Source organism: Peromyscus californicus, unplaced genomic scaffold (assembly GCF_007827085.1).
Source record: "Peromyscus californicus insignis strain IS unplaced genomic scaffold, ASM782708v3 Scaffold_5__1_contigs__length_169319896, whole genome shotgun sequence".
NCBI lineage: Eukaryota > Metazoa > Chordata > Mammalia > Rodentia > Cricetidae > Peromyscus > Peromyscus californicus.
This window is the reverse complement of record NW_026294573.1, coordinates 74,941,289-74,959,374: the sequence shown is the minus strand read 5'-3', so window position 1 is coordinate 74,959,374 and position 18,086 is coordinate 74,941,289. Positions and strand designations below refer to the sequence as shown.

The window sequence follows — 18,086 nt, the reverse complement described above, 5'->3', positions numbered from 1 at the left end:
AACAAGGCTTGTGGTTGAGTAGAGCACTACAGCGAGCTTACTAACGCTCAAATCTTGCAGTTTCTCACCTACACTTCTTTAAAAAAAAAAAAGTAATACATGAAGGGGCTTCGGAATGATAAGATGTCAGCCAGAAACACAAGTTAGTTCTGTTATTGGCTTCTATTGGGAGTGATGCTATCCCATTCAAAACTCTGCAGGCCATTGTGTAGCAGTTACCTTTGTAGGGTGGACAGGCAGGTGAGTTTTACAGGATTAATTCTGCTCTACTCCACAAATGACCCTGTTTTGAGGGTTCATTCTATTACACTATAACTTGTACTCTAAATGATGCTGTTAATTTATGATATAATTTATATTTATTCAAGTAATTATGAAATATACTTGTATTTCTTAGCTTATAATAAGAAGGTTCATAATGTATTTTTCTTGTCTTTTTACTATAAACATCCACTTTAATTTGGTTCCCTTGTTCAAGAAGACATATTTGAATTACTCAGAGTCTAAAGAACTATTGTGAAATTACATGAGCATACTCATGTACTGTCACAGAAGAGCATATGTCCAATGATAGAGAACATATAGAATCTAACTATGCATCTTGAATACTTTATTACTGGAGATATTTGAGAGGAACACGGGCATCTGGAAAAGATAAGCTGAATATTAAAATGCATGAACACTTACACATACAGACACTGTGTGATTATATAGTGGATTATAGTCAGAGCTGAGTAAAGGCATAAATTATACATTTCAAGAGATATACAATTCATCATTCAATGTACATAATAAAACTTATTCCAAATTGTATGTCTTATATCAAATACATTTAAAAAATCTAGAGTGTATTTTTTATATGTGAACCGATATTAATAATGAATAAAATGCATCTATCTTTACACTAAAACATCCTCCATGAATGCTTGGATGACTGCAGCATTAAGTTCTTCCACACTTTTTCCTATATAATAAAAATGTAATATCAATCCAGCCCACAAGAGCCTGCTGCAAAGTTCATAAAAATAATTTTAAAGAATTTTTTTTCCATAAAGAAAGTAAAATTTAACCCTAGTGATAAATTAACACTTAATATTTTCTGTTTTGTTTATGGTTACATACACACTTAATTTTGTGCTTATTATTTATCTTTGCACCAAAGAGAAGGCAGTGTGTGGGGTGGGATGGTGGTTGGGAGGACTCATACTGTAACCAGAGGCACTATGCCTTTCTCTCAAGTCTTTCCTACTGATCTTAGTACAGGTCTCAATTAGAAGAGCCACTTGAATGAAGGGGTTTACCATCTCCCAGTATCAACAAGCTGCAAAGAGAACATTCAACATAGAATAATTTGTACTTCTATTTCCACCCCTGGTCCTTTTGGCTGCAAATAAAGCAAATGCCCTCAACGGTCCTTACCTGCAGTGCACAACCATTGGCCCTGCATCAGGAGGGTTACAGGTTTTGACTCTTCGTAAGAAAGCTAGGAAAGGTGTGGGATGCTCTGGAACCCCGTGATCAGGCCAGGCCGTGAACTGGAATTGTCTCACTTCTCTCTTCTCACTGGAACCATTCTGTGACACAGGAATACTGGTTCAGATGCTGCTTTCTAACCTTAGGTGGTAAGGATGTGTAACACTAAAACGTGCTGTCTCAATTCTTTCCTCTTAGGTTATAGTCTTTGAAGACACACTACCTGGAGACCCAAGCCCTGAGCTATCTGTAAATGACCAGTATTTGCTCAGGCAGGTAAGCTTTTCATGGGAGAAGCACTCTGCCATCTGGCTGCAACCATCAGGAGTGCTCTTGTGTATTTATAGGAAGAATTAGTTCTTCCATTTTGGGGAAACTATCTTCAGTGTATAGGTTTCATAGTTACCGATAAAAACACTAGTCCAGGAGAAAAGGGGCTTAATGATAATTCAAGAATGATTTTATTCTTCTCTGTTGCCAGTGGGACCAAGATTTAGGTAAAAGCTTAAGGGATTTGGCTTCTTTAAATAATGGGAATAACAGGGCAGGAGAACAAAGACAAAAAACAAACCTTGTAAAGTGCAAACGTTCTGACACAGTATGTGGCCAGCTCCACAGTATCCAGCAGCGTCACCTGGACCAGCCCGTGAGTTTCAGTGCCTCTGCTGGGCCAATACTGGTCACACTTCACCTACAGAAAGAAGTGACACATTCAGGCCAGATGCTCATCAACTCTTCTCTTAGCTTCCCTTTGAGTTGCTATTGAAAGAAAACAGCTTTTCTGCATTTCATTTTATGTTGATCTTTTTCTGGCATGCATTCTTGTTATCCCAAAATATGTAAATTACTGCTCTGATGCCAATATAAACCACATTTTAAAAACTGGTAGGAATATTAAGCAGTAACAGATTCAATTTTCTGGGAGAAAAATAAGTTGCAGATTGTTGCTGAATAAAATAAGGAGAGAGATATTTGAAATTTTAGAGTACTTGGGGAAAACACATTTGTTATTTGGTAGACACTATGATTCACATCAGAAAGATTATACTTAGACATTTAAACTACGTGGCTAGATAGTGTTCACCTATCAAGATTTTAACGGCACACACTATTCCACAATGAACTCTCACAATTTACAAATAAGCTTGTTTAAAGAAAACAAGAAATAATTTGAAAAATCTATCAAAGTGCAATGCACAGCATAATAAGTGTTATTTAAAATACAAGATAAATGGTATTTGTATGCAAAGCAAATGAAATCTGTAGCATCTATGTGGATAATCTATCTGCTCTTTAAGTATGATTTTGGAGGGTCACTATAGCAGTGTGGTTTAAACAGTACAACTCATTTAAGATAAATGACCTACTATTCCCATGTGGAATGGAACAAGCCATGTAAGAACTAGTTAGAACTCAACCCAATTAGTTTAAATGTGACAAAGAATTATTCCAACTCTGCAGTAAGCCTCAGATTTACTGCATTGTCCACTGTGCAGCAAAATGCCCAATAAAAAAGGACAAAGGCATTATATTTTCTAGTGAGGTCATAGGTCAGAAAATATTTACCCTTTCTGCCATAGAGAAAAGAAAAGTGGAAGTGTTATTTCACTGTACCCAATGAAATATATCTCTTCAGGTGAAGGAGGAATACTGGTGCATGTCAGAAGCACGTCCTTTATTTGCAAAGGGAAGAACAGAAAGTATGGTTTTTGAACTACACAAAGGAAATAGGAATTGTTCTCATAGATGCTAGAAGATTTTGGTCTAGTGAACAGAATTATTAGATAATTATTTGCTTTCAGCTTAATGAAATACTGGCAACATTCCGTGAAAGACACTGCGGTCTGGTTTGCATTGAGTCTATGTCCTCTGGCACTGAGGCTGTTTCTGCATAGATACCAGTCCTTCTAAAAAGGGACAGTTTTCATCCACTAGATGATTTCATTAACAAGAGAAAGGAGGAAGACAATTTTACTCTGTATTTAACTATTTAGGATGCAGAAATTGAATTCACAGGTTGATTCCACTACCTTTCTCTCAACTATGAGACCACACAAATCATCTCCTTGACTAAACAAACAAAACAAAAGGAGTTAAAATTCAGATAAAAAATGAGTTGCAATAGTATTAACATACTTTATATGTTTTCTACATTCACAGAATAATCGAGTGTTTTTATCTCTATCACAGGCTGCAAATCAAAGAAAAAGCATAAAAGAAAGTTGGTCCTTCAAGGACACTATTGATAAGCATGGGTTGAAGACCTCCACATATTCTCTGACCATTTTTTAAACCCACACCATACCTGGAAAATTTACCAAAGTGCTAGTTGAAAGGAACCACGCTGCTTAAGAAACAATAATTCATATGGTAAAAGTACACAAAAATCAGGCCAAAGACTTTTTTTTAAACCATGAAAAAGACATCAAGTTGATGTTTTGCTGTAGTGGATAAAGTAACTTTATCGGCTCTTACTGTGGATGTATACATTGCATCAGTGTGGGTAAGAGGCTTCCTCCAATCTCAAATGTGTGCAATGGCAGCAATACATCCCATTGCTGGTCCTCTCACACACAGGAAGGCCTTCCCTTTTGACTCATTTTTGGTGTGGCCAGCACCAATTTCATCCGGATTCATAGTGTGAAGAGATGACATATAGTGATAAATAATACTTTAAGGTTTTCATTTTTAGCCCTATACTACACAAATATTTTCAATTCTAATTTTGGAGTATGATGTATGAGATTATGAGAAAATAGGTATTTCAGAGAGATTTACTATTTCTTGTTTATTTTAAAGATTTTGGGTACACCAGTTATTTTTGAAATATTTCTTTTATTTTTTTTTTTGATATTATAATTGCATCACCCCCGCCCCTGCCTTTCTGTCCTTTCCTTCAAACTGTTCTATATATCCCTCCTCATTCTCTTTCAAATTCCGGGGCTCTTTTTTCATTTATCATTGTTACATCCATATGTGTATATGTACATTTATTTTTTCCTAAATACATAAATACACCTGCTTGGTCAGTATAATGTTACTTGTATACATGTTTTCAGAGCTGACTACCCAAACTTCAGATATAAGGGTAGTTTCACCCCTTCTAAAGGAAACTTCTCCTTGTAATAGATGGAGACTATTTACAGAAAACCACAACAAATCCAAATGCAGAGATGGAAACCCTGTCCCAATGGATACATCTACAACAAAACTCCCAAACCTAAGGCTCAATGATCATTGCAGATGAAGGGATGGAAAGATTGTAAGAGGATCAGGAAGGTTTCTGTGAGACTGTGTCTCCTAGCAATGTCTGAAGCTACATCCATAAAGACTCACCAACATAACTACCTAAATAAGAATTGAACAAGGACAACAGCAGTAGACATGGTAAAACGGACCAGGGGAAACCCCTGAGACCTCAATACTACATGAAAAGCTCCAGGCAACCAAGGAATGCTGACTGTGGGAGAAACAGCCTTCACTAGGGAAGAGAACACAAACTGATTAATTATTAAGTTATTAATTTGAGATACCTAACTTTTATATGTAGGCACACAGTGCTTTCCTCTTAGGACTGCCTTTAATGTGCTCCATAGATTTTAGTATGTTGGGTTTTCATTTTCATTTAATTCTAGGAATTTTAAATTTTCCTCTCTGATTTCTTCCTTCCCCAATTATTCAGTAGTGTGTTCTTTAGTTTCCATATCTTTCATATGTCAGTGGTTTGTGTAACTGTTGATATCCAGCTTTATTCCTTTGTGATCAGAAAGGATACAGGATGCCATTTCAACATTTTATTTCTTCTTGAGAATTGCTCTGTGTCTTAATATGTAGTCTAGTTTGAAGCAAGTTTCTGAGCTGATGAGAAGAATATGCATACTTTATTGTTTGGGTGAATTATTCTGTAGATATCTATTAGGTTTATTTGATTCATGATGTCATTTTTTAACTCTAGACATTTATAGGTTTAGTTTTTCTTCCCCCAAACTAATGAAACTCTAGATTATAGAGGACCTACAAAAATTAAATCAAGATGAAATAAATAAAAAGATCTGTACATCCAATGACAGAGAAGGAGTAATTAAAAATTCCCTAACCAAAAAACAAAATAAACAAACAAACAAAAAATCCCAGTGCTAGATGCATTGAGTGCAGAGGATATATACATTCAGTGCAGAATGCTACCAGACTGTCAAAGAACTAATATCAACACTGCTCAAACTATTTCACAAAATAGAATTAAAAAAAGGAACCTTTCCAAATTCCTTTTACAACACGAGTGATAGTAAACCCAAGCAAAGAACCACACAAAGACCTTCTCCTAGCCACAAAGTTATTTGACATTAATAACTGCTAAAAGACAATCAATTTTCTCCAATGGAGTGACTATTTTAGAATAGGCCTCATGCTCAGGAGTAGTTGTCAAATGTATATTAGAGTTCATGGTTTTGTTTTTTATCTTGTTTTTATGAGAGAGAACTAATATGAAGTTGAGTGGGTAGGCAGGTGGGGGAAGACTATGATCAAAATATATTATGTATAATTCTCATAAGATACATATGTTTCAAGAAAAGCAGTTTCCTGCTGAGTGTGGTGGTAGTGGTACATGCCTTCAATATTAGCACTCAGGTTGCAGAGGCAAATTTTCGTGAGTTTGAGGTCTGACTAAGCTACAAATTGAGTTACATGGCAGATAAGGCTAGACAGTGAGACACTACCTCAATACCTCACACACACCCCAAAAAATCAATCGAGGTAATCATACAACAAGCACCATCATAAAATATATAACTGCAGGTTTTAGAAAATACTTAGTAATTTTATCCAATAAAATTTAAAATTTTCATATTTGGAAACAAAAAGAAAACACACAGGTGAGTTGATGGACTATTCTGAGTGTGATAACTCAGACCCAGACAAACATCACATATTTTCTCTCACTGTGGATGTTAGCTTCAAATCTTTTTTTTTTTTTTTTTTTTTTTTGAGACAGGGTTTCTCTGTGTAGCTTTGCGCTGTTCCTGGAGCTCACTCTGTAGACCAGGCTGGCCTCGAACTCACAGAGATCTGCCTGCCTCTGCCTCCCGAGTGCTGGGATTAAAGGCGTGCGAAACCACCTCCCTGCAGCTTCAGATCTTCAAATATGGTATTTCATTTGGAATACCCATAGAGTTAAGGAAGTCAGTAAGGGGCCATTGGAGTAGGTAAGGGAGTGCTTTAAAACAAGGACATAAAAAATGCAGTGGTTTGAAGGGTTGAAGGGGAATAATGGAATATATAGGGTTAACATGGGATAAGGAGGGGAGGGCAGGGAAGAGGAGGAAATATTGGGAGGGATAAATAACATTAATGGCCTTTCAAAATCATATGGAAAACTACTGTAGAAGCTTCCTAACACACATAGATAAAATTGAATTGCCATTAATGGGGTGATATTGTTCTTACTAGATACTATAGACTAACAAATAAAATCCCATATTTTGAATCTGTTCTCATTGACACCCGAACATTATAAGCTACTGTCAATGCTATTGATCATCCACCAGAACTCGTTGGTAAGACACTATTGCTGAAGGTACCACATACTTGAGTCATTGAGGGTCAAACTATTACTCACCTGGAAGTTCCATCCCTACTGATTAGCTTTCATAGTACTAAAAGGTGATATGCATGCTACTAGAGGAGAAAAGTAATCATCAGTCTTATCAAGGTGTGAACCCTGAGACCTACAACAATGATCGTACCCGTAAAACATGGTCATTGCTGTAATAAGAGCATTAGCATCATAGGAGTAACCAATCATTTCTGATTGTATTTAAGTCCTGCTCCACAAGATGAAACCCATACTTGGCACCACTATTGGGCCAAGAACCTATTGGCTAGACAGGTGTATAATGTAATTGAATAGAATACTAGAATGTGCTATTATTATTCTGCTAAGTAGACATAGTATTATACCAATTCCTAATGACATTATAGATTAATGCATCAGAGAAGTTTCTATTTGCAGCACATGGTGATTAATATAGAGACTCATAACTGGCCAGGGTACAGAGAATAAGAGAGACAGAAATGCTCAGCCCTAAATTGGAAATTCATACCCTTGCCCCATCATCTACACCCAAATCTCAGGTATTGTCTTGAAAGAGGTGGGTGGAAGGATCCTGACAGCAAGATGCAGAAGATGGCTGTAAGAAAACACTGTCTTCTGGTGACAGCAGGGTTACACACACTAATTCATAGTGGTTATGACAGCATGAATAAGACCAGTGGAGACTCAAGTCAAACCAGGTCTTAGGGAGGTAGGTACAAAGTCCCACTGCTAGCCAAGGAGCTAGTGCCAATGGAGAACTGCTGGGAGAGGGAGAGTTCATTTTCTCTAAGCATATAGCCCATGCTAAGTCACCTACACACCCTGGAATATGTTGTCAGCACAAACTGGACTTGATGGGTTAGACAAACTGGACTTGATGGGTTAAAAAAAAAAAAAAGACACAAACTATAAGGAAGGGCTGGATCTGGGAGAACCTGGGGGAAGAGTAGGTAAAAATGATCAAACCATATACAAAACTCTCAAAGAAATAATGAAAATATTTCAATAAAGAAAAAAAAAGATTTAAGATATAATCTGGAAGGGAAAGGCTTTTGAGGAGGGCCATTAAATGTAAGCTACTTCCTCAAGCAAAAGAATGAGATCTCTGTTCTATCTCTGGTGCCAAGTAGAAACATGACATTCTAAACAGTCTCAGTGACTGTAAGATTACAATATCATACCACTTTTCCATCACCTTAGTAGTTAATCACATTGACTAGCTCATAACCTAGATATGACATTAACCGGAGGAAAGTTCATATACCTGAAGACATACTGAAGAGATGGTTGGACTAATTTTCTCCTTTATTGATTCCCCAGGGTCCACGGGGGCTTTGCTATGTCTGACGTGGGATACTGGGGAAAAAAAATCTACGTACACTATGTTCTTATGCCTGTTAACTTTATTCTTCTAAGACAAAATTACATCAATTCAGCTATAGTTCCACCAGGCATTCAAGGCAGGAAAACTCTAGACATGACAAGCTCTTTATCCGTCTACTTTATTTCTCTGGGATGAAATCCTGTCTCCATAACTGCAATTCTGTCCAGTTCCCTAGCTCATAGTCCTGCTGACGACTAACCCCTATGCTTTCAGCCTCATCTTGTCCTCTGTATCCTCTTTCTCCATCTCTGCTACTCTCTACTCCTGGCACTCAGAAAACTCTACTTGATCTGCTTACCCTCTATGGAACCTCTGTCGTCCTCTCTTCTCTCTGGCCATGCTGTTCAGTCTTTGTCTACAGAAAATGCCTGCCTTTTCTTTCCCTGGGCACCTTGTTCCCTGCTTCCTCAGGAATGTTGTTTTCCCTCTCACCTTGATATGTAAAAACATCTTTTGTTCTCAAAGTGCTCTGGAGAACCACTAGGCCTCCTCAAGGCGAGGGGATGGTCTGAGCTTCATTAGCACAGGAAACAAAGCTATGTGTCTCCTGCCGGCTTGTCTCCTAAGCTCAGCAGGACAGTTAGTAACTTAGTAGGTTCACCAGGTCTGGGGAGCTGAGTTGTTTACCAATAGGTCTGGGCAAACATGGATTTCACAGCAGAAGACAGCTGGAATATTAAAGGCTAGGAAACACCAAATATTCATAATCAATGGCTTTGCCTTTTGACAGACCCTTGGCCAGTCAAAGTTCAGCTTTAATACACAGCTGAATCTCTACGATATATTCTTGCGGCCCGCAAGACTCCTTAACGAGGCAAGTACACCTGAGAGGCCTCTCCCTTGATAGCTGATTCCAGAGCCTGTTTACATTTATGAGCTCTAACTCAAAAAGTGTAACTTTTCTTCTTTCCCCTTTATATTTCTTCTTTGAATACCAACCCGAATCCTAATCATGTTTGCCCTGACTCTCTAGACACTCATTCATTCTCTAAAGATTCTTGCTGCTGTCTTTTTATGTAGCTGCTCACAGATTTCTCTGTTGTTCAAAATCCACTGTCTTCCGCTTTCTTCTCCATCTCCCTCCACTAAGGAGCAGCTGAGACCTACAGCTTGCCTGCCCTGCTGTTTTTCTGGTAAGCTCTAATAAAACCATCCTCAAATTTCAAAACAACAAGTATCATTTAAATACATTCAAAACAAAACCTGTTGTTAGGCATATGTGGTAGGCCTCAGTACAATCAATGGGTCAGAGAACCCAGCTTTGTAGAAAGACTCTCCTTCTAGGTCATGGTCACTTCTGTACAGCTTGTCTTAAAAGGGCACACTGCGGTACCCAATAAAGGTAGGAAACTTTATAAACAGGGATGTTGTGGCTGAGATTGGCTTATTTTTAAATTGTCCATCACTTTATGAAAACAAAATCTGCTCTTTCAATTTACTAAAGACTTACTAAATTTGGCACATCTGACATTCACCAGTAACCAAACAGTTCCTCCCCAGATTTCTAGCATTCCTTCTCTGACATGTATTTTTTGCAGGGTACTTTGAGAAGCAAATCTAAGGCAAAAGGTTCAGGAGCCAGAGAATGACTTAAAGTAGCCAGGCAGTAATATTTGAGACACTGTAACTTGCTAAAAGTAACTATCAATCCACATTGAGCAATGGTGGTTATAATAGCTATTAGAATTAGGATTTTCTATTAGGAGTAGACAGCAAGTAGAGAAGCATTAGATAAAATAAAACAAAGTCACTTTGTACTCTACTTTAAATCCTTATTCAAATATAGGACCTGAAATTTTAAAAAAGGTTCAGGTAAGTATGGTACATTTTTAGTGGATAGAGAAATTACATTCTGAGCCGTTAATTTTTACAAGTTACAATAACTCTTCTGGTACTATGTTAATACCAGATTTGTTAATATTTTTCTCAATGACTGTTATTTTTCAGCAAATGTCATTCTTTGTATTCAACTATTACATTTGGCCATAGAGTTTCCCAAGTTGCAAAGTTTGTATACTTCCCATTTTCATTCTATCTTTACTGACCACTCTTCAGAGACAGTTAAGGGGCCATCATAACTATGAACTGAATAAATTCAAATCAGCAGACACTAATGCCTCTCACATTTACAATCATAAAGCTGAAAACTATTCCCTAGATAATCCAAATTATATGTCATAAAACAGCTTACCAGTTCATGAAACACTCAAAAATTTTCTGAATCATTTGTCAAGTTTTAAAAGTTGTTCTTTTGATATACCTGCTAGCTAATGATGCAGAGGGCTTCCTCTGAACTTTGCTAATGCTTTTATATTCTTCAGTAGATAGTCACCACAGCTCAGGCTCAGGCACTTTGTTATAACCAAAAGATAACTCTGTGACATATAATACCACTTAGATATTAACATTTCCCACATGAGTTGCTGGGTCCTTGGAGTACTGATCTCATCACCAGTCACTCTCAAGGAGCAAGTGGGTGTCCAAATAGCCCTATAGCCAATTCTGTCTCTGGTCTGGCCATAGTCTTTGAACCAGCTCCATTCAAGTATCACAATTACCAAGCTGTTCCATTAGCTGACTTAGTACTTCTATGCAAGAATGCTTTCTGTCGACCAGCCAACAGAGAGGGCATTACAAAGCTGTATGTGAACTGCATGTTAAGTGAACATCATCCATCATAGTGACAGAAAACAGAAGAAACATAAATATACTGTACCCTAAATACTTGACAACAGGGAGATTACTTTACAATGCCTAAAAACTAAGCAGGAACCTAACCCAGTCTAGGAGTACTAGACATGAATGTGGTGACAGGAAGGTTTACACAGCCACTGGGCCCTAATTGTTTATCACCTTCTCCAATGCAGAGTTTTCCATGTATTGTCATGTTTCTAAATGGCTTTGCGCTGACTCTGGGCCTGATCTGTAGGCTGGCATTGTTAGCAGTGAAGATGGCAAGGGAAAAGAAATGTGGAATTTGGTAAGCTAACCAGTATCCAAGAACTGGTCAGATTCTTTCTCTTTTATCTGACACAGACATGAGAAAACCAAGAGTGTGGAACTTGCTAGCTAATGCCCCAGACATCCGTTAGGTTGCCAATGCGAGCATCACACCTTTTGTTGCCAGGGTCCCATCTATACTAACTATCCAGCATTTTCAAAACAATCCCATACATCATGTAGACTCCAGAGGCAATGTTTGTGCTGCTGTTCCCAAAGTTGCTTAAGGAAAAAGCAGTTTCTGTTGCCTTAGATAGGCAGGGTTTGGGCTACAGTTTGAGAAATTAAATGTTCAAGGCCTTTGGCGCTTCCAGTTCTATCTGGAAGAAGACACAGACCTGGCATTTGGAAAGCATTTGCTCTCCATTAAACTCACTGAACCTTGACAACCAGAGAAGCCAAGAATTAGTCTGCCACTGGCCATGGCTAGGCTTTCCAAAACCGATAACAACAATGAAAACAATAACACTGCCATTTATAATCTTCAGTGTGATCCTGTCAGATTTTAACCCTGAAGAACTTCAGGCTCAGAAAATAAGCACAAGGTTTGTTTTTCAAAAAAGAAGAACAATTTTGACTAGAGTCTGGTTTTTTACTGCTTCTTACTCATAACTGTTCTTAAAGACACAAGACTAAATATGAACATGTCTCCATCTCACCCTGCTTCTGGGAGATGTTTACAAAAGTGACATTCAAGGACTAGAGGAGCAAGTGGTCACTAGATTAGAACTAGTCCACTGACTAAATACCTAGTTTTGATATTCTAACACCTGAAATATTAACTCAGTGATGAATGAATACCAGTCCGGTCTCCCATGCCTTGATGGCATCTGATCTCCATTCACTAACACATGAACCAAAATTTAGTGATAAGGGATTTTCCTCTTTTCTGACCTAAACAGCAACCAAAGTCATGTTATAGAAAACATTTTATCTGAACTAGTAATGGATGTTATCAATTGATTCTATATGTTACAATGGAAAATGTGGATATTTTGAAATACAATAGAATTCCTGACTTCTAGGACTATATTTAAAAAACTAATTGACAATTCAAATCATGTCTAATTCGTCAGGTGTCAAAATTGCTCTCCGTACTTCAAACATTTATGGCATTAACTCTCAGCACAACATCTCTATATAACTCGGTCAGTGCCCACTGTAAGCCTTGAAACACAGTATCACTAGCAATAGTTTCAATCATCATCAATGAACCAAGGCTGGCTGCTGAGACCAAGTGAAAGATAGATATCAGCTAAACCTCTAAACCAGATATTTCAGCCTCTAACACTCAGAACGCTGCTCAATCATTTTCTAAGCAGGCTTCCGCAGTCCCTGTCTTATCAACCTCAAGATGGTAGATAAAATAGAAACCAGGCAGCCAAAAGAACACAGATGAAGGAAAAACTTAAAAAGTAGACTATCATCCAGTGAATAAAGAAGGAGTTTTCTGAGCCAGGAATCACCTTGGCCAATCCTACCTTGGAGACTAATTCTTCAGGGGAGGCTGCCAACTGCGCACTCAGTCACCCACAAATAACACCCTTGGAGTGAAAATGCCAGCTGCATATGTTTTACTGTAACAGTGCTTCACTTTTTCCAAAGATTTTCTTCCCTCCATGTGGTTGCCCAGACCAATCCATGTGCTTTTTGCCATATTATGAAACATGGAAACAATTAGAAACCACATTCTAGGGCAGGAAAATGACTTGCTACAGAATCAATGAACTATGCAGAACTTGAGAGGACTTGGCAATTCCAGTGGAAACTGAAATAAAACTCACTCACAGTATCTTTTATCACAGCACATTCTACAGTGGTTTTCAAGCGATCTGTGTAGTTCAGGCAGCTATCGTATTTGATTTTTTAAAACCCCAGATTTTTGTCCTTTTTGTTTGTTTCTTGACTTACCCTAGTGAAACTTGTCAGAAACAGTCAACTTATACCTTTATTTTCAGTGTTGGAATGATGGTTAGTTTTAATTGTCCTAGAGTTAACTGGGAAGAAAGTGTCAGTGGGGGATTTTCTAGATCAGGCTGGCCTTTGGGTATGTTTGCGAGAGATTATCTTGATTATACTAATTGAGGCGGGAAGCTCCACACCATTCCCTAGAGAGGCAGGACAACCTGAACTGTGGAAGAACAGAAAAATGACATAAGTGAATATATGCATTGCTTTCAGCTCCTGAGTCTGGGTATAGTGTGCTTCAAACCTGACTTTTGGGTAATGATGTACTATAGCCTGGAATTGTAACTAAAATAAATAGTCTTCACTAAGTTTCTTTAGGAAATGAAGCTAAGATAACTATATACACAAACAACATACATATCCTCATGGAAGTATAGGATTCTTTCAAGGCCACAATTGACTGAGAGTGAAGAGAGCCAATACATGTGAAAAATCAAATAACTTGAATTCTCAACTTGAACAACTTGAACCCCAGACAGCATCACTCTTCTGTAAGGGCTGCTTTGACTGCTCAAATGCTAAGAACTGTCAATTTCTTAGCTAAAGGCCAATGAGACTTCTAGCACAAACAATTGAGCATAGCTTTTGTCTCAGGAGCAGGTCCTGACTCTGAAGGTCACAGTACTCTTGGTAAACCACAGGCTCCAGTGAAGGTGAACCAGACAGAGACAAAACAGAAAGCTGGAAAACAGATCAGTTCCAGGAAGAAAATACTATGCAGAGGGAATCCAAACTGAAACACAGAGAAATGTGGTCCATATTATCTTTAGTGACAACTACCACTACATGCAACCCATGCCTGTATGACTCACGGTTTTCATATTGTATTGTCTTGCAAAGAAAGCAACAGGCAGAGGAGAATGTCCTCTGCCAATCTATTTGCAGAAAAATTAACAAATTCATTTTGTTAAGATCTGAATTCTGGAGAGCATGTCTAGAGAGGAAGCCAGTACAAAAAGGAAGTAGTAGTCTACACTCCAATTCTAGTTGAGGACAACTCAGAGATGAGCCACCAGCTAAAATGAATAGAAATGAACAAGTGAAGTGGTTCTAGGAGGTTGTTCAGGCTTCACTGTTAATCATAGAGAAACAAATTAATTTCATTTGGCAAAAAACCCTGGTATTTAGAAGCCAGCTTTGAAGCGACAATAGGAAAGGAAGCAACCCTCTAACTAAACTAGAGCTGAGGCTTTCAATTGTACCTCATCCTGAAACTGTTTTCTGTGGCAAAGACAATAGTTACACTTTTGGATCCTTTCATGTAATCCAAAGGAAAAAGACTTTGAGCTAGTGATGTGCTAGTTTCCATGTACCTATTAGTAAAGTCTAGAGTTGAGATGTAGGCCAAGATATTTGACGACACGGTATACCTACTTTAAACTGCCATGTTCCTGATGACACCTTCCCCTTTGATGGTGGTGTCCCCATGTATAATGGCATGTCTTACCCTTCTTTTTAATTCCTGACACAAAGGCTATAGCAAATATGTATTCTCATTCACAAAGTATTAATCAGGCAGGATAGAAGCATGGGGGAAAATGATGGAGACATGGGAAGAGAGAACACACTCTCCCTCTTGAATCAGGTTGAGGTCTGTCATCTGCTGACCATCAAGAATCTCAGAATATTGTGAATGTTGCCAATATGGAAATAATATTTCTTTTAGATACAGATATTTGGAATTAGAATGGTAAATAGCAGTGAACCTGCCTAAGGGCTAACTGAGTCTATGTGACCCTTCTTCACAACTGTAAAGATGTAATTTTCTAGGAATCTCACCAGAAACCCCCATTTGAAGTAGAAGATAGATCTTAATTTCTTGCACAGTCCTTAAGGCCCATGGTTACCTGACTAGATCACAATCCTATCTGAGACACTGCTGGAACCATCCTATAATCTCAGTTACAGAAAGCAGGGGAAAGATTTGATCATCCATTTGAGATGTAAATTTAAAGCCACCAACATGGCATATATGGCTCATACCCATTTGAGAATGTCTTACCTACCCCGGAGCACCTTTCTATAAACCTGTTATTAAATCTGTTAAATTTGTCTTTTAATAAACTACAGCTGTACTTCACATTGGCTCATCCTGAAATTGTTTTCTGTGGCAGAGTAAAAAACTTAGCATTGCAGGAGTTGAGGTCCCTAAAGCACAAGTGAACCCAAGGTGCTGGTGACAGTTCTGAATGTATCCTGCTGCACCACAACTGACATTACCATGCCCAAACGTATACAACCCTCACCTCACATATACACACACGTGTGCGCACTTTTTCAAATGAAATGGGTTGACTATCACTGAAATCCTGAGCCTTCATCTAATAACAACATTTTAATGATCAGCCTAGAACCAAGCTAACTCAATATTTGCTTTGAGGTTGGCTGTTAGGAATAAAATAATTCCCTTGAGTTCTCAGGTCAAACACAGAACCTACAATATTCCTAAAGTATGGAGCTATACATTCCTATAACAACTAACCACTATTTATAACATTGTTTTTATAGTGAAATTCAATGCACATTCTTGTTTGAAAGGCCAGAAATCGATTCCCTCTTCTTCCTGCTGCTGTAGATGAAAGAACAACAGTGCAGGGAAAGGTGAAGTAGGAAGATATGAGGAGGAAGACAGACAAACGGACGAGATCATCTGAGCCACCAGCCCTCTGTTCAATCTGCCTGGTGATTTGGTCCTTCTTCTACGATGTGCTGGAAGGACAAAGAGGGCTCTGGATTTTGGGGGGTCAGAACTCATCTGTCTTGTTAGATTGATGATGACTGAGACTGCCCAACTGCCTACTGGCTAATGCAGGTCATCACAAGCTTAGGTACATGCTGAACAACCGCAGAATAAAAATCACAGGACAGCAATTTAATTGACCTCCTTAGGCCATTTAATAAAGCAGACCGCCAAACTTGCAAGAGCAAAGAGTAATTAATGAAGGGAGCAAACAAAGGTTCATTTAGTAACTTCCAAATAAGTTCCTCTGTCTGAAGGGGGAAGAAAGGTAGCCTGCAACAAAAAGATAAACTGCAGGCATTTAAGTCACAATGCCTTCCGCCAGGAACTGCTCATTACCATCAGATGTCGCAGTGGCAGTGGGGCCAGTTAGAACTAACTTTATTATTAGAAGCAATTAGGAAGAAAAGGGGCAGAATTTCATTTGGTTATTTCAAAACAAGTTTCTGTGCATAGTGTAATGAAGGCCTGCAGGGTCAAGATAAAATGTGTGTTTTACTGGAAACAGCTTTTGCAAATGATGGCTTGTTCCTAGCTGGTATCTCTAGGCAGAGCAAACCTGGTGTGGGAGATTTACATGCATGCTGTCATAGAATAGTTCAGCTGTGTCAGCATCATAGGAGTGTCATGGGTAGTGTGGCCTGATGAGGAAGGATGTGCATTATAGGGCTGGAATATTGGTCTTCAATTTCTCTCTCTAACTTCGCTTTCAGAATGACTTTCAGTGATTTTCTGGGCCTCGATTTATTCACAGGAAAAGCAAAGTTCATAAAAGCAATCATTTTTAAAGAAGGGTTTTAATGAAATATTAGTACACTTAATGGGTTAGATATTGTTGTAATTATTAACATGTATATCTAAGGACCATTTGAGTTGGGGCTACATAGCAGTTTGAGTACATTTATAAGCTTACTGGGTTTTGCTTGTAAAGTATAAAACTAACACTGTTTTCAAAGCCATAGACATTTCTATATCAGTTTATATGGAATTAGGTATTTTCAAAGGTCTCACTGTTTTTTAGGTTTGCTAAAGGAGTCTCATACTACACCACTTGACTTCCCATGTCTAAGATGGCATTGTGGATTTCTAATATTTCCCTATATATAAGCTTTTACCTTATAAATTATCTGGGCAGCTTTAAACTCTCATGTTATCTATATAGTTAGGCTAAGGAACATGGGAGAACATAAAGCATCTCATTTGCCTCTTACATAGGAAACTGGGTTTAGTCTTTTAAGTATGCTTGAAGGAAGAAAAAGAGACTTTTACTCCAAGTCAGCATGGATATCCCCTATGTTTTAGTGACAGTGTTCAGAGGCTTATTTGTTCCCAAGGCTAAAACTTGATTTTCATCAGCCACATATGGAAGTTGCTGATTCATTAGGGAATGTGGCATACTGCCTATGTGCTATGTTTTAGGTTTCCAAACTAACAGTACTTAACTAATGTGCTGTGGACTGTAATATTGAACCCATATGATGACTGAAACTCTCTTCATAGACCTTAACAAGCAGTGACTTGTTAGTAAAATCTATTCAGTTTGGAAAAGCCTAAATTAGTAAATGCACTCCACACATTCCTGTGTTTTCTCAGCCGTGTTTTAAACTGAATCATTCTCTGCCTACCCTAAGTTAAATTGTGCCAATTTGAATAATTTAAGTATGACCCCTTTTCAGGGAATTTTAGAACTTATATGCAGACTATGAGAAAGGAAAAGGTGAAAATTTGGGAAGTACATATGGGTGAAAATCTCTATGGGCTCTGGTTCATAGCTAATATTCACTGTCTCTAACCAAAGTGATTACATCCTCAGATATCACTTTCATTTTCTCTGTACTACCATGACTATCCAGATATGTGAGAGTTTTTTTTAAAAGAAAGACATAAAAGGTTTATTTTTCTGTTTGTTTTTTAGGGTAGGATCTACT

General features: G+C 38.0%; 1 protein-coding gene across 48 annotated transcripts in view; it reads right to left on the bottom strand.

Moving 5' to 3' along the window:
• The window catches only part of Ptprd (protein tyrosine phosphatase receptor type D), a 2,293,154-nt gene that overhangs the window by 43,040 nt on the left and 2,232,028 nt on the right, over positions 1-18,086 (bottom strand). For all 48 annotated transcript variants that reach the window (XM_052717072.1, XM_052717069.1, XM_052717068.1 and 45 more), the window contains 2 exons: positions 2,045-2,164; positions 1,420-1,574 (listed from right to left, as the gene is read on the bottom strand). In XM_052717072.1, the coding sequence (XP_052573032.1) occupies positions 1,420-1,574; positions 2,045-2,164 (275 nt within the window). The remainder of the gene's footprint in view (positions 1-1,419; positions 1,575-2,044; positions 2,165-18,086) is intronic.